Raw genomic sequence first — 25500 nt, 5'->3', positions numbered from 1 at the left:
TAACCAATTGCCAAAAACATTGGCAACGGAAGTGGGTGGATACAAGTTGGAAGCCATTTGAATAGCCGACCAGATAGAACGTGCGAACTCGCAATCAAAGAATAAGTGTTTTATTGTCTCTTCTTGAGGACAAAATAGACACTTCGTGCTTCCAAGCCACTTGCATTTGACGAGGTTGTCTTTAGTTAAAATGACTCATTTGCGAAGGTACCACGCGAAAATCTTTAATTTCAGCGGTACCTTCATCTCCTAAACTTTTTTTGTTATTATCGACTCGGATGTTGGACTGTATCATCGCCCTATACATGGAATCCACCGAGAATTTACCATTCCCACATAGATTCCAATGAGACTCATCAGTACCTTGTGACAGCCGGACCAATGCTAGGTGGCCTAACAAGGTATTCCACGACTGCAGCCTCGTACCAGCTAAGTCTCGTCTGAACGTCACATCTGGTGGTGAGACTTGCATAACAGACACAAGTGTAGCACCTTTGTGGCGCACAATATTGTATAAGTACGGATACTGCTCACGGAGGGTGGTATTCCCTAACCACTTATCCTCCCAGAATCTTATTTGTGATCCATCCTTAATCTTGAATACACCAAAGCGAAAGAAATGTTACTTCGTCGCCATTAGGCCGGCCCAAAAATGTGAATCCCCAGGTTTCCAGATGACGTGTGATAACGGTTTTGTGCCTATATATTTTCGGTTAAGGAGTGTTTGCCAGACACCATCCTCCGTAAGTAACTTGAAAAGCCACTTACCCAAGAGGGTTGAGTTCTTAATCCATAGGTCATGAATACTTAGTCCTCCCTGGTCTTTTGGTCGGCAAATGACATTCCGTTTAGTCAGTCGATATTTCTTTTTCTCACTATCCCCTTGCAAAAAAAATATCGATCAGAAATAATCCAATATTTGTAAGACTCCTTTGGGTAGCTTAAAGAAAGATATCATATAGAGTACCATATTAGTTAGCACTGAATTTATGAGTACCAATCTTCCTCCGAGGGACAGCAGTTTTCCTTTCCAACTTGCCAGTCTTTTTTGCAGATGTTCTTCAATGTGCTTCCATTCTGCATTAGTTAATCTCCTATAGTGTATTGTAATGCCCAAATACTTAATAGGAAATTGCCCTTGCTCGCATCCGAATAACTCGGCATATTGAGCAGTTGCGTCATGGGCCTCTCCGAACCAAAACAATTCGCTTTTGTGGAAGTTAATTTTCATCCCAGATAATTGCTCGAAAGCTGACAATATTAATTTCGGATTCACTGCTTTATCTAGGTCGTATTCCATAAATAAAATCGTGTCATCTGTATATTGAAGGATTGATAGTCCTTCATCCACTAGATGTGGGACCACCCCCTCAATCTGACCATCTTGTTTAGCCCGGTCAATCATGATGGCTGACATATCCGCCACTAAATTAAATAGTATGGGAGATATGGAGTCCCCTTGTCTTAACCCCTTTTTCGTTTCGAAGTACCGTCCTATGTCATCATTGACTTTTACTGCAACGCTACCTCCAGAAACAAAACTCTCGATCAAGGCACACCACTCTTTTGAGAACCCTTTCATTCTCATAGTCTGTTGTAGGAACGGCCAATTAACCTTATCATAGGCTTTTTTAAAGTTAATCTTGAAGATTACACCATTAAGTTTTTTAGTATGCATCTCATGTACGGTTTTGTGTAGAACAACGACCCCATCTAGGATATTCCTACCTTGCATAAAAGCAGTTTGAGTAGGTTTATCCACATGATCAGCCACCAAATTTAACCTAATAGTTGCCACTTTTGTAAAGATTTTGAAACTAACATTTAGAAGACAAATAGATCTATATTGTTGAATCCTTTCTGCCTCTAAAATTTTAGGTAACAAAATGATCTCCCCAAAGTTTAGGCGGAACAATTGTAGTTGTTCGGTATGCAAGCATCCGAATAAATCTAGAAGATCCGACTTAATGACTTCCCAGAAGTGCTGGTAAAACTCAGCAGGGCAGCCATCTGGGCTTGGTGCCTTATTATGCTCCATTTTGAAGACCGCATTTCTGATCTCCTCTTCAGTCAAGGGAGAATTTAGAAAGGAGTTCTCCTCAATGGATACTTGGGGGATATCCAATGTTCGTCACTCATCCATGGAAATATTTCCTTCCTGTGGAGCACCGAATAAACCTTTATAATATTTAGAAATATATGCCTTGTTTTTCTCTTGTCCTTCGATCCGTCCTTCCTCCTGATTAAGGGAATGAATACGCTTTTTCCTACATCTGTCATTTACGACATTATGGAAATATCTCGTGTTCGAGTCCTTTTTCGGCAAGGTTAGTGCCTTAGATCTTTGGTACCATTTGAGTGCTTCCTCGCGTAGCATACATTCTATTTTCGCGTTAGATTGGCTTTTAAGCTCAATCTCTTGCGATGATAGAACACACACTTCTGCTTGTCGATCAAGCTCTTCAATGATGGAGCACACGCGTTCTTTTTATTTTTTAAGAATACCAGTTCTGTGGCGTGCCCAACCTCAAAGATAGATGCGGAGATTTTGCATTTTATTATTCCATCTTCGAATAGATGAGTCACCACGGACCGGTTTGGACCAAACCTTTTTAACTAACTCATCTAACCCACCACGTTCCAACCACCCCAACTCGAATTTGAATGGATGTTGTGTAGATGGTTTCATTGTGCCAGTAGATAAAAGGATGGGGGCATGGTCAGATAATGCCTCAATACATTTAAGAGCGCTTACTGTTACCAACGGGAATTTTTCCTCCCAGTCAGTACTCATTAGTACCCGATCTAGTTTTTCGTATGTTGGATCGGGAAGACTATTCGCCCAAGTGAATTGCCTACCCGTCATATGTACCTCTCTTAAATCCAAGCTATCGATGACAACATTGAATAAAAAAGGCCAATGGTTATCAAACCTCCCTTTAGTTTTCTCATGTGGGAACCTTAGCATATTAAAATTCCCACCTATTCTATAGGATGTGGGTTATTATTAGCCAAGTTAACCAATTCACGGAGGAAGGCATCTTTATAAGCTTCCTGAGCACCACCATACACAGCAACCACGCTCCAAATAAAGTTGTCAACTCTGTTACGGATGTTGAATTTAATATGAAATTCACCATCCGAAAAAGTTAACACCTCCATGGAATCTGATTTAATGCCAAGCAAGATGCCGTCCGACCTACCACGTGGGGGAATAGAATGCCAAGTAAAGTCCATACCGCCAGACAGTCGGTCAAGGACACTAACTAGAAAATCACGTCTCCCCGTTTCGGAAATAGCCACAAACTCCAACATATTCCAAAATATGGTGTGCAATATTCATATGTTTAGCCAAGTCGTCAAGACCTGTGCTATTCATGAACATGCCATTCACTTGGAAACAGTTGGGATTTTGACATTTTTGCGTTTTTCCGCGTTTTTTAATTTTTTTTGCCTTTGGTGGATTTGGATTTCCGTCCTGAAGCGTAAAGATCATAAATAGATCCTAGATCATCCTCATCCATCCCCACCTCCGTTACCGCCCCCACAAGATGAGATGAAAGTTGTCCATCCACAGAGGCATTCGCTTCATCATCATCTTCAGGTGCGGTAACCGGCCTACTGGACGCATCTGGAGAGACCTTTAAACGATCATACTCCACATGCTTCAACATGTTGGCCGAGACAACAATTTCTTTCTTATTTCTACCTAAAGAGACTCCAACATTCTTCAAAGTTGATGATTATTTATAATTGGAATAAGAAAGAAAAGACCTATTCGCGGGATACGTACAAATAAGAGTAGGTGATAGCGCCTCCTTTCATCGCATGGCCTTAGCTAGCACGTCCTCGTCTGTGACGGAAGCACCATCGACCGTGGTACGGTGACGCTCGTTGTGCCTTGGTATAGTCGCCTGCGAGCGAAGCCCCAACCCTTGATTTGTCGCATGAGGAGGTAAGGATGAAGTAGCAACCCCCTCAATGATAGCATCCTTCGTTAGTCGATAGACCCCAATCGTCGCGTCCGCGACCGCAGATATCTCGTGAGCAAGCCCATCATTCAGCACAACCGCCACAGGCCGCAACATTGGCAACCCACCATCCACCGTCATCCCAATGTGGGGCTGGCCAGCCACGTTTGCAGCAGCATCTGCATTAGCTGGAGGCACCGCCGAGCCGCCATCCACAGGTGGAGGCACAACAACCGTTGTGTCGTGCACGTCCCTCTCGGTTGCAACAGCATCTACAGCAGCAGCAGTTGATGTTGGTCCGCCATCCTCCTATGGAGGCACATCAGCCCTAGCGTGGGGTAGCCTACCCATGGTTGTCGCAGCAGCTGCAGTACCTGCAGTCACCGCCAATCCGTCAGCCGCGTGTGCACGCGCATCACCCCAAGTGAGGTGCATGCCACACGCGGTTGCGGCAGTAGCTGCCGTAGGAGCAGGTGCCGCCGAGCTGCGAGCGTCATGCACAAACATCCTAGCCTTTTGTGAAGCAAGAACGTCTAGCATGCTGGTGCCAGATGTGCAGGAGGCTGCATCGATGTCGCTACCATCCTACATACTGAGTGCACGGGTAGTAAGCGTTCTCGGCCCTAGCATGTTTCCGCCATAACCAAGGGATACGGCGGCAGCCATGGTACGAACAATCTCATTACCGCGCGAAGACTTGGGATTGGGATTGGAAGGCGTCAAAGCAATTCCGCAAAGGATGTTAGCCACCGAAGAAGACTGAATTTGACCCTCATGAGGTGATGGACTTTGGTCAACCGACATATTCGTAACTCCGCCATCGTCCTGCGATGAAGCTCCTGTTGGAAATGTGCCCTAGAGGCAATGATAAAATAGTTATTATTATATTTCCTGTTTTAAGATAATCGTTTATTATCCATGCTATAATTGTATTGAATGAAAACATAGATACATGTGTAGAGACATAGACAAAACAATGTCCCTAGCAAGCCTCTAGTTGGCTAGCCAGTTGATCAAGGATAGTCAAGGTTTTCTGACTATATGCAAGTGTTGTCACTTGATAACTGGATCACATCATTAGGAGAATCATGTGATGGACTAGACCCAAACTATGAACGTAGCATGTGATCATGTTATTTTGTTGCTATTGTTTTCTGCTTGTCAAGTATTTATTCCTATGACCATGAGATCATATAACTCAGTGACACCGGAGGAATACCTTGTGTGTATCAAACGTCACAACGTAACTGGGTGACTATAAAGGTGCTCTACAGGTATCTCCGAAGGTGTCCGTTGAGTTAGTATGGATCAAGACTAGGATTTGTCACTCCGTGTGACGGAGAGGTATCTCGGGGCCCACTCGGTAATACAACATCACAAACAAGCCTTGCAAGCAATGTGACTAAGTGTAAGTAACGGGATCTTGTATTACGGAACGAGTAAAGAGACTTTCTGGTAACGAGATTGAAATACGTATATGGATACCGACGATCGAATCTCGGGCAAGTAACATAGCGAAGGAACAAGGGAATGACATACGGGATTATATGAATCCTTGACACTAAGGTTCAACCGATAAAGATCTTCGGAGAATATGTAGGATCCAATATGGGCATCCAGGTCCCGCTATTGGATATTGACCGAGGGGTGTCGCGAATCATGTCTGCATAGTTCTCGAACCCGTAGGGTCTGCACACTTAAGGTTCGATGATGTTTTAGTATAGTTGAATTATATGTGTGGTTATCGAATGTTGTTCGGAGTCACGGATGAGATCACGGACGTCACGAGGGTTTCCGTAATGGTCCGGAAACGAAGACTAATATATAGGTTGGTTTCATTTGGTCACCGAAAAGTTTTGGGCATTTCCGGCAGTGTACCGGGAGTGACGAATGGGTTCACGGTGTTTACCGGGAGGGGCCCACCCACCCGGGAGTGAGCCCATGGCCTTAGGGTGGCGCACCAAGTCCTTAGTGGGCTGGTGGATTCAGCCCAAGAGGGCTATGGCGCCACAAGTAAAAATACCAAAAGAAAGAAGAAGAAAAAAGAGGCAGGTGGGAAGGAAGAGGAGGACTCCTCCTTCCCAAACCGAATTGGAGGAGGAGTCGTCCTCCACCTTCGGCCGGCGCACCCTTGGGGCCCTTGTGCCCCAAGGCTAGCCCCTCCCCTCCTCCTATATATATATTGGTGGTTTTAGGGCTTTTTGAGACACAACTTTGCCACGTGCAACTCAAGCCTATTCCACATAGTTTTGCCTCTAGATCGGATTTCTACGGAGCTCGGGTGGAGCCCCGCAGGAGTAGATCATCACCACCACCGGAGTGTCGTCACGCTGCCGGAGAACCCATATACTTCTTCGTCTCTCTTGCTGGATCAAGAAGGCCGAGATCGTCATCGACATGTACGTGTGCGGAACGCGGAGGTGCCTTCCGTTCGGCGCTAGATGGGAACGTATCGTGGGATGGATCGTGAGCCGACGGTGATTTGAATTACGAAGCTGTACCACTACATCAACTGTGTTTCTTAATGCTTCTCGCTTAGCGATCTACAAGGGTACGTAAATCTAATATCCTCTCGTAGATGGACATCACCATGATAAGTCTTCGTGTGCGTAGGAAAAATTTTGTTTCCCATGCAACGTTCCCCAACAGTGGCATCATGAGCTAGGTTCATGCGTAGATGTTATTTCGAGTGGAAGACAAAAGGTTTTGTGGACGTTGATGTTCGATTTGCTGCCCTCCTTAGTATTTTCTCGATTCGGCGGTATTGTTGGATTGAAGCGGCCCGGACCGACATTACTCGTATGCTTAGGAGAGACTGGTTTCATCGACTAACATGCAACTCGTTGCATTAAGATGACTGACGGGTGCCTGTTTCTTCAACTTTAGATGAATTGGTTTTGACCGAGGCGGTCCTTGGAGAGAGGTTAAATAGCAATTTGCAGATATTCGTTGTGGTTTTTGCATAAGTAAGATGCGATCATACTAGATACCCATAGCAGCCACGTAAAACATGCAACAACAAATTAGAGGACGTCTAACTTGTTTTTGCAGGATATGCTTGTGATATGATATGGCCAATGACGTGATGTGATATAGTGGATGTATGAGATGATCATGTTGTAATAGTTAATATCGACTTGCACGTCGATGCTACGGCAACCGGCAGGAGCCATAGGGTTGTCTTTAAACTAACATTTGTGTTTGCACATGCATTTACTATATTGCTACGTAGTAGCTTTAGTAGTGATAGCATAGATAGCACGACAACCTCGATGGAGGCATGTTGATGGAGATCATGATGATGGAGATCATGGTGTGGCGCCGGTGACAAGAAGATCATGCCGGTGCTTTGGTGATGGAGATCAAGAAGCACAAGATGATGGCCATATCATGTCACTTATGAATTGCATGTGATGTTAATACTTTTATGCACCTTATTTTGCTTAGAACGGCGGTAGCATTATAAGGTGATCTCTCACTAAAATTTCAAGATGAAATTGTGTTCTCCCCGACTGTGCACCGTTGCGACAGTTCGTCGTTTCGAAACACCACGTGATGATCGGGTGTGATAGACTCAACGTTCACATACAACGGGTGCAAAACAGTTGCACACGCGGAACACTCAGATTAAACTTGACGAGCCTAGCATGTGCAGACATGGCCTCGGAACACATGAGATCGAAAGGTCGAGCATGAATCGTATATGATATGATTAGCATAGAGATGCTTACCACTTAAACAATTCTCAACTCACGTGATGATCGGACTTGAGTTAGTAAATTTGGATCATGTACCACTCAAAGGACTAGAGAGATGTACTTTTTGAGTGGGAGTTTATCAGTAATTTTATTAGTTAAACTCTAATTATCTTAAACATAGTCTAAGTCCACTTTGCAATATTTGTGTTGTAGATCAATGGCTCACGCAACAGTCACCCTGAATTTTAATACGTTCCTAGAGAAAGCTAAGTTGAAAGATGATGGAAGCAACTTTGTAGACTGGGCTCGTAATCTTAAGCTGCTCCTGCAAGCTCGGAAGAAGGATTATGTCCTTAATGTTGCGCTAGGAGATGAACCACCCGCTACATCTAGCCAAGATGTTTTCAACGCGTGGTTAACACGTAAGGAGGACTACTCAGTAGTTCAATGTGCAGTCTTGTATGGCTTAGAGCCGGGACTTCAACGTCGCTTTGAGCGTCATGGAGCATATGAGATGTTCCAGGAGTTGAAGTTTATTTTCAGAAGAATGCCCGGATCAAGAGGTATGAGACCTCCGATAAATTCTATGCTTGCAAGATGGAGTAGAATTTGTCTGTCAGTGAACATGTGCTCAAAATGTCTGGGTACTCAAACCGTCTAGCTGAGCTGGGGATTGAACTCCCGCAAGAGGCTATCACTGAAAGAATTCTTCAATCACTGACACCTAGTTATAATAGCTTTGTGTTGAACTATACCATGCAAGGGATGAACAAGTCATCCGGCGAGTTATTCGCGATGCTGAAAGTCACACAGTGAGAGCTACGGAAAGAGCATCAACTGTTGATGGTCAATAAGAACACTGGTTTCAAGAGAAACGGCAAAGGCAAGAAGGTTAACTCCAAGAAGAGCGGCAAGCCTGTTGCCAATCCGACGAAGAAACCCAAGGCTGGACCTAAGCCTGAAACAGAGTGTTATTATTGCAAGGGACTGGGTCACTGGAAGCGCAACTGCCCCAAGTATTTGGCTGATAAGAAGGTGGCCAAGGAAAAATCAGGTATATTTGATATACATGTTATTGATGTGTACTTAACCAACTCTCGTAGTAGTGCATGGGTATTCGATACCGGTTCTGTTGCTCATATTTGCAACTCGAAGCAGGAATTGTGGAATAAACGAAGGCTGGCGAAGGATGAAGTGACAATGCGCGCGGAAAATGGTTCCAAGGTTGATGCAATCGCCATCGGCACAGTCTCACTTCAGTTACCATCAGGATTAGTTATGAACTTAAATAATTGTTATTTAGTGTCTGCGTTAAGCATGAACATTATATCTGGATCTTGTTTATTGTGAGACGGTTACTCGTTTAAGTCACAGAATAATGGTTGAGTAATATCTTTTATGGTCATGCACCCAATGTGAGAGGATTGTTCATATTGAATCTTGATAGCGATGATACACATATACATAACAGTGCGACCAAAAGATGTAGAGTTAACAACGATAGCACCATGTTTTTTGGCACTGTCGCTTAGGTCATATTGGTGTAAAGCACATGAAGAAACTCCATTACGATGGGCTTTTGGAGTCACTTGATTTTGAATCACTTGACACGTGCGAACCATGCCTCATGGGCAAGATGACTAAGACTCCGTTCTCCGGAACAATGGAGAGTGCAAGTGAATTGTTGGAGACCATACATACCGATGTGTGTGGTCCGATGAGTGTGGAAGCGCACGGCGGATATCGTTATTTTCTCACCTTCACTGACGATTTGAGTAGGTATGGATATATCTACTTGATGAAGCACAAGTCTGAAACGTTTGAGAAGTTCAAGCAATTTCAGAGTCAAGTTGAAAATCATCGTAACAAGAAGATCAAGTTCCTATGTTCTAATCGTGGGGGTGAATATCTGAGTTTCGAGTTTGGTGCTCACTTAAGACAATGTGGAATTGTTTCACAATTGACACCTCCTGGAACACCACAGCGTAATTGTAACAGCCCAGATGTTTCCCTTTCCATATTTGTACTCTCTTCCTTGTTTGTGGAGACTGTGATGAATCATGTATGGATGTTATAAAGAGGTTATCATTTCATGTGGCATCATTTTATGTCATCATCTTGCATCATGATATTCATTTGCATTCATTGCGATCCCATTCTTGTGTTGCTAGTGTTTGGTTCATCTCGGAAGTGCTAGTGTGCATCGGAGTGTTTGGGGTGAGTGTGGTGTTTTCAAAACAATGCAAAAACCCTCACCCCATTAATTATTTAACTTGTGTTTTAAACTTTACTTGATCCTGTTTAAATTTGTTATTACTTTAAAGGTTTTATTTGTGGGTGTAGGGGTTACTCTCATTGTTATATTAGACTTTGGCTTAATGAGGGTTTTAAATCAAACAACATTTAATTTTCTGTTTTAGGTGGGAGTTAGTTAGTCCTAAAAATCAGGTAAATAATTTTGTTAAATAGGGCATAATTCCCTCGTGCCCTATCTATTTTTTTATTTTTTCCAAAACACTTTGCTTGCCTCCGTTTGATTTATTTTGGTTTGAAACTTATTTAAAAAGAAAACCTTTTTATTTCCTGTCTATTTCGATGTGCATGGAGGGTTCTGTGGGCTGGACCATGGCCTCGAGCCCAGGGAGATGCGCGCCTCTTCTTCCTTTCCAGCGCGGCAGCGAGGCCCCACTGGGCAGTGGCTCCTCCCCGCCACCTTTTCCTCCCGACGTCCCTCTCCTCTACTCATGCGAGCACATGGGGCTGCCGAGCGCCTTTCCTCCCTCTCCTCCTCCTTTATAATCTGCATGGGCGTCCGTGCCTAGGGTTTCCCCTAGCACCGCCACCCTCTCCTTCTCCTTCTCCATCTCTCTCCCTCCCAGGTAAGCCTCTGTAGCTAGGGAGAGAGCAGATCAGAGAGAGAGGAAGTGTGCCACCGTCTTCTCCGCGTTGCCGTCGTCCCCGGCGTCGGCGAGCATGTCCAGGAGCTCGGGGTGGTTCCCCGTGTTCCATTCCCGACGCTAGGAGCCCCGGATAACCACCGGGGCGATGGCTCCTTCCTCGTCTGCATCGCCGTCGTCCTGCTTCGCGTGGGGGTGTCCTGCTTCGGCTCCGACGGGCTTCCCAAACCCCTTCTTCCCCTGCGTCGACTCCGCTAGCCTCCAGGTGAGCACGCCGTCGTCTTCCCCTATCCCTTCTCCCGTAGGCGCGCCATAGCTAGCTCGTCGCCTTGTTGTCGCTGCCGTGGCAGGGAAGTGCTGCGTCGGCCAGCCGTCGTTGCGGGCTCCCTCCCGCCGATCTGAGACTCGCAATGGGATCCCTAGTGCTCCCGCGTCTAGCGTCGTGACCCGTCGTGCCGTTTCGTTCACCGAAGAGCCGCCAGAGTTGTCCTCTCTTTCGGTCGCCTGGGTCCAGGTAGAGCAGAGGGGGCTTCTCAAAAGAGCAACACCCCCCTCTTTGTTATGTTTCGATCGGCTAGCGTAGTGGTGTTGTGACTGGGGGGCAACCAGTAGGTTGTGGGTTCGAATCCCACATCCCCCCTTTTTCATTTTCTTTTATTTTGTTTTTGTTTTATTTACCCAGGGCTCTTGCTTGATGATTCTTTCTCTCCTGTTGCACTAGGGTTGTAGCATGTGTGTGTGTGTGTTGTAGATGTAGGTGTGGAGTGTATGTGTGCATGTGTTTGCACATACACGTGTGCAAGTGGGCATAATCATATATGTGTGCATATATACATATGGTGTGAGGTGTGTTTCTACTATGTGTGTGTGTGAGTAGTTCCTTGTGTGTGGATGCATGTGTAGATGTAGGTGTGTTTGTGTGTGTGTGTGTGTGTGTGTGTGTGTGTGTGAGTCCGCATATACATGTGCATGTGTGAGCACATATGCCTTGGGCATGTGTGTGTGCTCATGTGTGTGTGTGTGGATGAACACATCTCCCCATGTTAGTGTATCCTTGTTAATGATGCTATGTTATGCCTAGATAGTTTAATCTTTCCTAGCGAGAGTCCATATGTAGATATTGCCAAATATGGTAGCTTCTACATGTGACAATAAGTCACTTGTAGCTTATAGGAATCCTTGTGATATTTTCGAGCTAGCTTTGTGCATTGATGTTTCATGCAAGTACCTATGTATGAATATGAATTTTGGGGTAGAATCATCCCAGGAATCCATTGGTGCAATCAGATTCCACTTTAGAGCAACTTCATAAAGTTGTTATTTTCTCATGTGATGCCATGTTTAGAGGTTTACATTAGGTGGTTCTTTGGTCCTTTGTAGATGATTCCTTGATGGAATGGTAGTGGGTGAACCCCTCTACATCATGGGACATTCATTTTGTTCTTAGGTTTTTGTATGCACCTATTGTGCCCTGTCAAAGTGGACACTTGGCTGAATCTATCAGATTTGTGAAACCCTGAGAATTTCACCAAGTCTGGGAATCTGGAGTTATTTTCTTCCCATGTTGTCTTGTGTGAATTAGCTCCTGTGTTGGGAATTAGCCCATGCAACAAACTAATGTTTGTTATCTGTTATGTTTGTCTGGCTCCCTATAAAATTTCATGCTTATAAACCTCTTGTAGATATCATTTTGGAGGCTGCCCAAATGCTTCAGAGCATAAGTAGCTGGTAAAAATCTGTAATTTTCACTAAGTCCCAATCTGTGATATTTTGTCCAAGTTAGTGGCTATAGATCTGCTCATGGGTGATTCCTTTGCCTTGGATTTTTGTCAAGGGTTGTAATGCTTTTGGATGGCTTAAGTTTCATGCCTTGTTTGATTTATTTAGAGGGTTGTAGCTACTATAGATCTTGTAGTCCAACTGTTATGTTGTTGTTCAAACAGATTGTATGCTTATATGGTTTTAGAGCTTGTGTGGGCATTGGTTGTTGGTGTGGTGTGTTCCCAAGCACCATTCCACTTGTATTTTGTTGCTTGGTAATGTGGCAACCTGGTTACACCAGTGAGTGCCCATATGTTTGTGTTTGTGGCTGTTTTGGACGTAGGCCTTATAACTTGTTTTGTAGTTTCTGGTTGATCTGTGACTCCGTTCATTATGTTCTTTATATGTTTTTGCATCGTTTTCTCGTGATGCACATGTTCATGCCATGTTCATGCATGCCAAGATAAATTAATATGAGGTTCTGTACAGAATTCAATTAACTCAACTAATGCATATGAAAGTGACTAGAATAGTGATGCATGCTTACTTCTCCACACATGCATCATATTGGTTGTTGCATTATGTTTTGCCGATGTTCATTGGCTGTTATCTTATCTTGGGTAGCATCGGGAACGGAGAGCGAGTACTTGGATTCTGGAGAGTACGTGTAGGAAGAACAAGAGCAGTTCCAGGTTAAAGAAATCACAGGCAAGATGACCGTGACCTTGACACCGTTTCTAGCTTTGTTATGCTTAGAATCACGTTTCCTTCGTTACATGGTCGCTGCCTACCACTTGATATAAATGCCACATGTCTTTGCCATGAACCCCAAACACTTCCCTGTCCTAGCAAATATTGTTTGGCTAAGTAGGCTTGCTCAACCTCTAATGAATAGCTTTGCTAGTTGCAGGTGACAGCCGGTCCATGTGATAACATGGGCATTTTGATATCATTATGTTAAGTGCTATTCAATTAATGCACCTATATACTTGGTAAATAACGGAAGTCCTAGCCTTTTACCAGGTGATTTGTTCCGTTGTTGCCGCCTTAGTTTCGGCTACCGGCGTTTGATTCCATAACTGATCGCTCCTAACACGTTCGGGGTTGTTATGGGGACCCCCTTGATAAATCGTGTAGTGTTAAGGCTTGTCTGGCAGGACCCAACTTTGGTTTTAATCTGCTAATCACTTAATAATTAAATGCATAGGGAATAGCTACCCCGAGGAATTAAGCAACAACCCCGGGACAGTGCTCCTCATGAGTGTTGGTCCAAACTGAGCAGACTAGGGGGGCACCGCGGGGCAACTCGAGGTTTGGTTTAACCCGTAGTGTGACTCATCCCGCGTGTCCTGAGACTGAGATACGCGGCTCTTATCAGGGTCGTCGACACGTCGGACGGTCCTGCTAGATTTGTCTTACCTTAGCGATATATCTTACGCATTGGGATTCCGGTGAAACTTTGGGTCTCCTCAAAGTTGAGGTTTTCCTCTTAGGAATCCGACGAGATCATGAGTTTCGTGATAGAGGATTACTATGCGGCCTGTGGTAATTTGTAATGGACTAGTTGGAGCACCCCTGCAGGGTCTAATCTGTCGGAAAGTCGTGCCCGTGGTTATGTGGCAAATATGGATACTTTGTTAACACTCGGTTCTAGACAACTTAAAGTAACTCTAATAAAAACTGCCAACGGTGTGCGTAACCATGACTGTCTCTTTCGGAGATCGTTCTCTGATCGAGAACACGGTGGGGTTATGCCTGACGTAAGTAGGTGTTCAGGATCACTTAGTGATCAATCTAGTGTTCGACCGACTTGCGTAGACCACCATATGTTACTCTTATCATCGTAAGCTAGCCACCATATATGCTTAGGTTGCTGCAAAACTCAAACACTTAACCTTCCTCACCCATTAACTTGGCTAGATTCGATACCAAGGTCATTCGATTGATGAGTCCCCGTGGCTCACAGATTATTACAAACACCAACAGGTACATGTACGCCTGACGCAGGAGATCCTGATGACAGCCAGCTGAAGTGGGAGTTCGATGAGGACTCTGGCAGACTGTACGTGACATACCCGGAAGACTAGAGGCCGTGGTCGTGATCGTGGGGCCAGCATGCGGGATTTCATAGTTTTACTTGTTTTCATGTTGTCCGTAGCTGGACAAAACCATGCTCTGAATAATGTGTGTCTGTAAGCTATATGCTATACTCTTATGAGATGGCAAGTGTATGCCCTACTTGTCACTCTTTCAGTTATGTAATGTTATGATTATCTCGCTTGCGAAACGTTTAGATGCGCCCTTTTCCCTTTTGAGGCCTCGCCCCCAAAATAGGAAAGGGCTGCATCTTAGTCGTTACAGTAATGGTGTGTCCAAACGTCATAATCGTACTTTGTTAGAAATGGTGCGATCTATGATGTCTCTTACCGATTTGACGTTATCGTTTTGGGGTTATGCATTAGAAACAATTGCATTCACTTTAAATAGGGCACCATCAAAATCCGTTGAGACGACACCATACGAACTGTGGTATGGAAAAAGACTGAAATTGTCGTTTCTTAAAGTTTGGGGATGTGATGCTTATGTCAAAAAGCTTCAGCCTGAAAAGCTGTAACCCAAAGTGGAAAAGTGCATCTTCATAGGTTACCCAAAGGAGACAGTTGGGTACACCTTCTATCTCAAATCTGAGGGCAAAGTTTTTGTTGCTAAGAACGGAGCTTTTCTTGAGAAGGAGTTTCTCTTGAAAGAATTGAGTGGGAGGAAGATAGAACTTGATGAGGTTGTCGAACCTCTAACCCCTCTAGATGGTGGCACGGGGCAAGGGGAAACCCCTGTCGTGGCGACACAAGTTGAGGAGGAAGTTAATGATGATGATCATGAAACTTCAGATCAAGTTCCTATCGGACCTCGCAGGTCGACAAGATCACGTACTACTCCTCAGTGGTACGGTAATCCTGTGTTATCAATTATGTTGTTAGACAACAATGAACCTGCGAATTATGAAGAAGCAATGGTGGGCCCGGATTCCAACAAATGGCTGGAGGCCATGAAGTCCAAGATAGGATCTATGTATGAAAACAAAGTGTGGACTTTGGAAGTATTACCTGAAGGTCGCAAGGCTATTCAGAACAAATGGATCTTTAAGAAGAAGACGGACGCGGACGGTAATGTGACTCTTTATAAAGCTTGACTTGTGGCAAAGGGTTTTTCACAAGTTCAAGGGGTTGACTACAATGAGACATTCTCACCGATAGCGATGCTTAAGTCCGTCTGAATCATGTTAGCAATAGCTGCATTTTTCGATTGTGAAATCTGGCAGATGGATGTCAAAACAGTGTTCCTTAACGGTTTTCTTAAGGAAGAGTTGTATATGATGCAACCCGAAGGTTTTGTCGATCCAAAGAATGCTAACAAAGTATGCAAGCTCCAGCGATCCATTTATGGACTGGTGCAAGCATCTCGGAGTAGGAATAAGCGATTTGATGAGGTGATCAAAGCATTTAGGTTTATACAACTGGTTGGAGAATCTTGTATTTACAAGAAAGTGAGTGGGAGCTCTGTGGCGTTTCTAATATTATATGTGGATGGCATATTGCTGATTGGAAACAACGTGGAGTTTATGGAGAGCGTAAAGGATTACTTGAATAAAAGTTTCTCTATGAAGGACCTAGGAGAAGTTGCTTACATTCTAGGCATTAAGATCTACAGGGATAGATCAGGACGCCTGATAGGACTTCCATAAAGCACATACCTTGATAAAGTTATGAAAAAGTTCAAAATGGAACAGTCCAAGAAGGGGTTCTTGCCAGTTTTACAAGGTATAAAATTGAGTAAGACTTAGTGCCCAGCAACTGCGGAAGATAGAGAACAAATGAGTTCCGTCCCCTATGCTTCAGCCATATGTTCTATCATATATGCAATGTTGTGCACTAGACCAGACGTCAGCTTGGCCATAAGTATGGTAGGCAGGTTTCAAAGTAATCCAGGAGTGGATCACTGGACGGCGGTCAAGAATATTCTGAAGCACCTGAAAAGGACTAAGGAAATGCTTCTCGTTTATGGAGGTGACGAAGAGGTCGTCGTAAAGGGTTACGTTGACGCAAGCTTTGACACTAACCCGGATGACTCTAAGTCTCAAACCGGATACATATTTATTCTTAATGGGGGTGCGGTAAGCTGATGCAGTTCCAAGCAAAGCGTCGTAGGAGATTCTACATGTGAAGCGGAGTACATGGCTGCCTCGGAGGCAACTAAGGAGGGTGTCTGGATGAAGCAGTTCATGACGGATCTTGGAGTTGTGCCGAGCGCACTAAATCCAATAACTCTGTTCTGTGACAACACTCGTGCCATTGCTTTAGCAAAGGAACCAAGGTTTCACAAGAAGACCAGGCATACCAAACGACGCTTCAACCTCATCCGCGACTACGTCGAAGGAGCGGACGTGAATATTTGCAAAGTGCACACGGATCTGAATGTAGCAGATCCCTTGACTAAACCTCTTCCACGGGCAAAACATGATCAACACCAGAACTGTACGGGTGTTAGATTTATTACAATGTAGATCGCATGGCGATGTGAGGACTAGATTATTGACTCTAGTGCAAGTGGGAGACTGTTGGAAATATGCCCTAGAGGCAATGATAAAATAGTTATTATTATATTTCATGTTTTAAGATAATCGTTTATTATCCATGCTATAATTGTATTGAATGAAAACATAGATACATGTGTAGATACATAGACAAAATAATGTCCCTAGCAAGCCTCTAGTTGGCTAGCCAGTTGATCAAGGATAGTCAAGGTTTTCTGACTATATGCAAGTGTTGTCACTTGATAACTGGATCACATCATTAGGAGAATCATGTGATGGACTAGACCCAAACTATGAACGTAGCATGTGATCATGTTATTTTGTTGCTATTGTTTTCTGCGTGTCAAGTATTTATTCCTATGACCATGAGATCATATAACTCACTGACACCGGAGGAATACCTTGTGTGCATCAAACGTCACAACGTAACTCGATGACTATAAAGGTGCTCTACAGGTATCTCCGAAGGTGTCCGTTGAGTTAGTATGGATCAAGACTGGGATTTGTCACTCCGTGTGACGGAGAGGTATCTCGGGGCCCACTCGGTAATACAACATCACAAACGAGCCTTGCAAGCAATGTGACTAAGTGTAAGTCACGGGATCTTGTATTACGGAACGAGTAAAGAGACTTGCGGGTAACGAGATTGAAATAGGTATACGGATACCGACGATCGAATCTCGGGCAAGTAACATACCGAAGGACAATGGGAATGACATACGGGATTATATGAATCCTTGACACTGAGGTTCAACCGATAAAGATCTTCGGAGAATATGTAGGATCCAATATGAGAATCCAGGTCCCACAATTGGATATTGACCGAGGGGTGTCTCGGGTCATGTTTGCATAGTTCTCGAACCCGCAGGATCTACACACTTAAGGTTCGATGATGTTTTAGTATAGTTGAGTTATATGTGTGGTTACCGAAAGTTGTTCGGAGTCCCGAATGAGATCACGAACGTCACAAGGGTTTCCGGAATGGTCCATAAACGAAGATTGATATATAGAATGGTTTCATTTGGTCACCGGAACGTTTCGGGCATTTCCGGCAGTGTAGCGGGAGTGACGAATGGGTTCCGGGTGTTTACCGGGAGGGCTCCACCCACCCGGGAGTGAGCCCATGGCCTTAGGATGGCGCACCAAATCCTTAGTGGGCTGGTGGAGTCGGCCCAAGAGGGCTATGGCGCCACAAGTAAAAATACCAAAAGAAAGAAGAAAAAAAGGAAAGAGGGAGGTGGGAAGGAAGAGGAGGACTCCTCCTTCCCAAACCGAATTGGAGGAGGAGTCCTCCTCCACCTTCGGCCGGCGCACCCTTGGGGCCCTTGTGCCCCAAGGCTAGCTCCTCCCTCCTCCTATATATATTGGTGGTTTAGGGTTTTTTGAGACACAACTTTGCCATGTGCAACTCAAGCCTATTCCACATAGTTCTGCCTCTAGATCGGATTTCTGCAGACCTCGGGCGGAGCCCTGCAGGAGTAGATCATCACCACCACCGGAGCGCCGTCACGCTACCGGAGAACCCATCTACTTCTCCGTCTCTCTTGCTGGATCAAGAAGGCCGAGATCGTCATCGAGCTGTACGTGTGCTGAACGCGGAGGTGCCGTACGTTCGGCGATAGATCGGAACGGATCGTGGGACGACGGTGATTTGAATCACGAAGTTGTACCACTATATCAACCGCGTTTCTTAACGCTTCCCCTTAGCGATCTACAAGGGTACGTAGATCTAATCTCTTCTCGTAGATGGACATCACCATGATAGGTCTTCGTGTGCGTAGGAAATTTTTTGTTTCCCATACAACTTTCCCCCAACAGCTCCACCATGTCCACATTGATCGGTGTGGCTATCCTCCATGCTATCTGTTGCGCTGTCTTTGCTTTTGATATCCCAAGCAAGAGGTACAAAGTCTGGTTCCGACACAAATCCTTCTGGCTCCAGACGGAAAGTAAACTCGTATCCCTTCAATAACAATATACCATCCATGTGAATATACAGTCCTAACTCATCCAACGTTTTGAAGCAATCGTCAGGTGCCATTTCGACGATTATACTCACCACTCCTCTACGCCGGAGAGACACAAGATCGACATCAATGGTAGTGCCAATCGGAGTCCCAACAGACCAAATGCCCAGAAAATGGCGCATAGAGTGGGGCACCCGCGTGACGCGTACCCAGGTCTAATGTAACTCCATCGTAGGGATAATCTCCTCTGGTTTCCACTGACTGAAAGCAAGCCTAGTGCCCTGCGCTGGAATGCCTAGATCAACCCCATCAAATCTCGAGAGCACCTCCATCGACGGGAAACCGATAGTGAACAAGCTATCTCTATGTGGGACAGTCTCCCACACCCAAGAAGGTATCAGGCACATACATGCCACTTGATCCTGCACATGTTTAGCTGTAGCAGTTGTGCCACCAACCTTTACCAGTGCAATGGGACGTGAGTTTGGAACCAACTTTGCATTATGGGCGTTGTTTTGAAACTGAGCAAACATGGTGTCCTTATTTCCCATACCGGCAATAAACACACAAGGTTTAGGAAACTTCAATGTAGGACACTTCTTTAGTGGATGCAAAGAGTTATCATAAATGTAATAATAGTGTTGTACCGTGCAGTTTTTGGTAGCATGTGTGTCCACCTCATACTTTCAACATCGTGTTTTTACTTTCTTTGCAACCTGCACCTGAAGTGCCGCTTGCCTAGCCTCCTCCTGCGTGGGCTGAACCTGCAGTGCTCGGGTGATTGGTTGCGTTGTCTCTGCCCCGACCGGGACATCCTGCACAGAACTACCATGTTGTTGCTGACTCTGCCCACTTGTCATTGGCGCCTTCTTCTTTTTATTTTTATTTTTCCTCTTGTGCCCCAGACTAACAGCCGCTGGAGCTGCCGTGGCGCCAGACTAACGCATAAGGATGTAGGCGGGGCGGGATGCGGCTGTCCGCCACACACGAACGCGGGCGCCAGCAACTTAAGCGGCCATCACGGCTGCCCGTTACATGCCCGCTAGATTTATTGCGGGCAACGCGGCAACCCGCTTGATCCTGTTATAAACCCGCGTGATGTATGTAGCTCTTCTGTGCAGTCTGCAAGATCGAACATGCTTTTCGATGACCTTGTCGTCCCCTCGAACCTATCCACCTCCAGCTCCGTCCCGATAACCCTGTCGGCACTCAGGAACGCCCTGGCGAACGGCTCCACATCAGTCGGGGGCTCGCGGTGATGATGCACCTCGTGCCGAATGAGCGGAACACCCGCCACCCCTCCATGTGCAAGTCGTGGATGTAGAACCTGGGGAGCACCGACTGGGCCACTGCCTCGATGTCTCTCACCCTCACGCCGGCCATGACCATGTACACGAACATGAGCACGGCCAGCGGCTTGGACACAGAAACATAGTTCAGGTACAAAAACGACACGAACAGGAGGAGGGCGAGCGCGCGGAGCAGACCGCCGGCCTCGAGCGCGACGAGGAGGTAGTAGGGAAACACACTCCGAGACAGCATGAGCGTGTCGTCGAGGTCGGCGGCGACAGTCTACTGCAACCGCCCTTCCACGGCGCACTCCTCGATCGGCCTGAACCTTGGAGCCACCATTCTGCTTCTGGGTTCTTTCAGTAAGTGAATAGCGGGATGGTGAACGAAGAAGGCTGACAGCAAGCGCAGGGGATATATGTTCGAGATGCCTTACGCGTCGGGTTATTCAATGATTTGAGCAGACATGCAAGCGCAGGTAAATTACATTGACAGAGACATATGCGGGATACCCGGAACATCGGACGGACGAAGCAGTCATGCCGTCTGATCCCGCTTGAGCTGATGCGGTCAGCCCAACGACGCCTGCTAGACTCTTTTCGCGGGGCGGCGTTGCGGCTTAGCGGGCAGTCCCGCTCGCCCTGCACCCCTATGCCGTGCCGAAGGCGAACCCCGGCGGCGGGTTGGAAGCAGCCGTAGGAAATGAGTTTTGCGCCGGCACAAGCGGTTGCCCGGATGCAAAAGTCACCGGGCCCCTGGTTGCATCAAAACCAGCAGCAGCAGCGCTCCCAGGAGGCTGATTTGGTGCAGTTCTCATCGCCACAGCACTAGGTTTTTGATCCGTTTGATCCGACTACCCGAACAGGTCGCGGAGGAGCCGCCATTGGAGAAACCGCGCGAAGTACGTTATCGAACGATCTCCGCACCAAGCCGTCATTGTACCCGCCAAGGCGGCGTGCTAGCGATCGCACTTGTCAGGCGAACGGCAGGTCGAGACGGTGGCGTCGGTGTTGAGGGCAGCGGCGCTGCGGTGGAAGTAGGTTTGCTGATTCCCTGTCTCCAGAGCCCACCGAACCATAAACCCAGATGGACCGAAGGCGACGAATGATGTGCATGCTTCCCTGGCCCACCCACCATCGAGGCCGGCGTTTGAATTGCGTGTCCGTTGTTATCGCACAGATTGCGCGGATCATCAATCACCGTCTCATCCGGGCCGCCATCAGCGTCGGTGTCCACCTGAACCGCGTCGGCGTCCATCGCCTCGTTGCCATTGTTGGCCATCGCATCGACAGGGGCCAGCGCAGCTGGAAAGAAATCACCAAGGCGCGGTGGAGGCATGATCCGAGGCCGGGGTAGAGGACCACGACATCCCAGCCGCAAGGTCGCCATCTTATCCCGTCGAGTCACGCGAGCGATTACGAACTGGTGGCAGGGATACGTCCTCGTTCCCTACCTCCGGCGCTGAAGCCAATCCCTCAGGCAACCTCCCAGCCGACCTGCAAGACGAACCAACAGACGTACCTGGTCGTCGTTGGCTGTGGATGGGGAGGATCCAGGAATCCATCCTTGAGAATGATCTCGAGTTCTTTTATCTCTACCACATCCGCAGTGCCAGATATTCACGCCTTGCATGTTGTGTTTTGGTCCGTTGCAACAGACGATCATTTTTACTAGTTATTACAAAATCCGTTTCAACTGGGAAACTGACCACGAAAGGTGTGCACCAGGCCTCGATCACCAGGCTCATCCAACGACCACGCAAGTTTCCATCCAACGACATACTACTGGTCTCTGATAATAATGGTTCCTTGTAACTTTGTTGTTAAATAAAGCCGACGTTCAAAAAAAATAAGCAGGGACCTTCAGGCCTTCTTGGCAACGAGCACTGTGCGGGCGGATGGCAAGTACTCCCTCTGTATCTAAATACAAGTCTTTGTCTACATACACAGCAAAATAATTGAATCTATACTCTAAAGTATGTCTATATACATCCGTATGTAGTCCGTTAGTGAAATCTCTAGAAAGACCTATATTTAAAAACAGAGGGAGTAGTACGCTTGGTGAAGCCGATGTAAAATGTAAGCCGTGTAATAAATATTCAAGAAAAAGAAAAGGATCGTTAGTTCTACTTCGAGTGGTTGGGTTAGTTCTACTTCGAGTGGTTGGATGGACAAGATCGTTGGTTGGAATTCCATGTAGCCGTTTAGATGAACTATGTGTTAAGATTACTGAACTACTCCTATGTGCTAAGATTACTGAACAGTCATGTATTGAATTTTGTATTGTTAATTGATGAAATATGTCATAACTATGTACTATTCGTGTTCTATTTGTCAGATTTATTTCCCGTATGTGTATCCAATTTTTGGTATGCTCAGGACAAAAATTGGCAACCCAAATCTTCTTTCTTCTACCCATAATTTGTTTGGATAGTCAAAAAAATATGTGTGTGCTGTTTGAGATACTCTTAGGACTAACTTGTTATTTAAATGCACCAGTAATGCATGTCACTCTGGAAAATATAGTTTGAATGCCTGAGAGAAAGCATCTCCAATGCTAAAATTCTACCAAAGCCCAAATCAAACCAATGCATCAACGGCTCGATGAAATAAAAGGTGTCAGGAATGAAAATTATTCTATAGGTAAAACTTGTGTTAAACTAGTTACATGTTGATGTAAACCTATAAACAGATATGCACAGTTCTGGAATCGTTTCAAATGATTGCTCGGCTAAATTCATTTCTATAATTGACCATCTTCAATTTAATTTGTTCCTATAACTGACCATCTCCAATTTGAACTGAGATGTCATGGTTATCTAACCTTTTATCAGACCACCAGGGCCTTATGCACATGAATTTAAATACTGAGAGGGGGGAAAAACTAGAGGTAAATTATATCGGAATGAATCTGTGGGACAACTCCATTTGGGTGTCCATGTCCTGGCGGCGATCTAGGATACCGATGTGTCAACATCTCCATCATCTGAGTTCGAAGACCCGCCACCATTGACCATCTCAGTATCTCCTATGAATAAGTCTGCTTTATTATGCCTTAGCGACCCAACCTTTCTTTGTTCTGGAGACAAGGAAACAAACACAAATTATGCTATGCTCTTGCAGTCATTTTTGCCAAGTGATGACTAACAAAATACTTCACGACAAGTCTCACTTTTGCTGGTTATGGTGTTGCGTGTCATTGCCAGGAAATCGTCCCATGTGTACTTAACCAGTTCGTTTTTCTCTTCCTCAGAAAGTTCAAAATTGGGCTCTCTTCCACACATAAAAGCAGCCCTGCACGTAGAGAACAGAACTTGACTTGTCAATATATTGAATATCCCCTTAGAAAAGGAAATGGTGTGGAATCATGACAAAGCATCAGTTCTACAACAAATTATTTGGCCTAAGCATGCCACACATCCATATCCCTTGACCAAATTAAAGAGGCAACAGTACGGAAGTATCTAAGCAGACATAACTGCCACTTGCAACTTAAGCCCAAGGACCAAAATATTTAGGAAATTTTACTAGCATGATTAGTCATTGGCTTCTTGTTGTCAAAAGAATTAAGCATTGCAAAATTATGCATACACTCTTCCATTCTGTAAAACAGCTTGCTTTTCTGTAGAACTTATATAGTGCAATGCATCTTGCCAAATGAACATGAAGTGGACTTTGCCTTGGCCATTGGGCAGTGATTTTCTACCATATTAGTACTGTCTAACCATTATATATATGAATAACTTTGTTTAATCATTACACAACTATACATATTACTTGCAGGTACTCCCTCCCTTCCTAGGTATAAGCCTTTTTAGATGTATATAGACATGTTTAGAGTGTAGATTCACCCACTTTGCTTTGTATGTAATCCATATTGAAATCTCTAAAAGGACTTTCATTTAGGAACCGAGGGAGTATATTGTTTTGTAAATGGTTATCCTAAAATATATTGTTAACCTTTTGAATTTAGTAGTATAGAGTATAGACTATGCCAGAAGTACTAAACTAGACTAGCTCATTGCTTCGGATACCACCCAGGGCAGTGATGTTCAAGCTATGGGCAATACTAATATATTCCCTCCATCCCGAATTACTTGTCATAGATTTGTCTACATACGGATGTACCTAGACACGTTTTATTGTTAGATACATCCGTATCTAGACAAATCTAAGACAAGTAATTTGGGCCGAAGGTAATAAAACGTAAAAATACTGTGGGGATAATGACTGTCCTGCTCATGAAAAATGTCAAAAGTCTAATATGATAAGATAAGAAACCGCAGAATGGTGATCAAGCAGGTAAGGAGGATGCACTTTATTAAGAAATATGCAACTTGTATTTCCAGGTGGCCATGGGCCAATATATATAACGGGGATATTACACGGGAAATATACTTACAACACTAACCCCCCCCCCCCCCCTCCTCAAACTCAGAGTGGATCGACAACGCTTAGTTTGGAGAGATAAAAACCGTGATGTGCTCTTGTTTGGGCCTTCGTCAAGAAATTCACCAATTGTAACTCAGAAGGTACATACTGAAAAGCAATAACATGATCCTACACACCACCGTGCACAAAAGAAGCAACAAAGCCAATATCCTTGATAAGGTCATGTATTGTCCGACAAGAGGGGAGTAGGTGTAGTAACAGAAACACCAAACTCCTAAAGGAACCTAAAGTCATGCTCCAGGGAGTCCCGGCTAATGGTCGTTAGTGCCTTTTCTCCTTGGCTTAGATCTTGGCCTTGACATTGTCGGTGATGTGTCTTGACGACAATGCACTGTTGGATCTTTTGTCGAAATATAGGGTGGGTATTGGGCCCATCTATCAATTTCTGAAAATCTCCAAGGGCCCGTGTGGGTTATATGACTAGGTGGTGAGAAGTTTAGTACCACCCCGCTAGTGGAGAAAGAGTTGGACCTCCTTATAAGGGATTCTCTTCCACATGCTATTGGAGGTTGAGAAAAGAAGTGGTTCCCGTGCGCTCCTCCTCCGCAGGCTGCCTCGCCGCGGCGCACGCGGGTTGTGGAAATGAGCCAAGCCAAACTCACACTTATGGGCTTAATTTTTGCCGGTCAGAAACGAAGAGTCTGTAACAGACGAGCGATGTATCCGATATCCAAGACGTCGGATTGTGAGCCGACCGACTCGGACGTGGGTCCAACCCACGTCCTCCTACCCGACCGCGCCTATATAGTGAAGGCGTCGGCAACCCTAGCCGCCACGAGAAGTACAGATCGCATCTGCTCTGCCTCCACAAGCATTGTCTTTTGTCGTTCCTTTTGCTGTTGCTACCACGGGTGATCCCATCCCATCCACCGCG

The 25500-nt window shown here is 45.4% G+C and overlaps 1 protein-coding gene across 1 annotated transcript in view; it reads right to left on the bottom strand.

The window, feature by feature from the left end:
- Positions 1-22779: 22779 nt before the first annotated feature.
- Positions 22780-25500, bottom strand: part of LOC123401011 (ethylene-responsive transcription factor-like protein At4g13040) — a 28518-nt gene continuing 25797 nt past the window's right edge. Inside the window, exons 6-7 of the mRNA XM_045094728.1 lie at positions 23347-23468; positions 22780-23253 (exon numbers count right to left, since the gene is read on the bottom strand). Of these exons, the coding sequence (XP_044950663.1) occupies positions 23129-23253; positions 23347-23468 (247 nt within the window). The 3' untranslated portion in view covers positions 22780-23128. The remainder of the gene's footprint in view (positions 23254-23346; positions 23469-25500) is intronic.

Source organism: Hordeum vulgare, chromosome 6H (genome assembly GCF_904849725.1).
Source record: "Hordeum vulgare subsp. vulgare chromosome 6H, MorexV3_pseudomolecules_assembly, whole genome shotgun sequence".
NCBI lineage: Eukaryota > Viridiplantae > Streptophyta > Magnoliopsida > Poales > Poaceae > Hordeum > Hordeum vulgare.
Note: the sequence above shows the minus strand (reverse complement) of the source record. Positions and strands in the feature narration are given on the sequence as shown.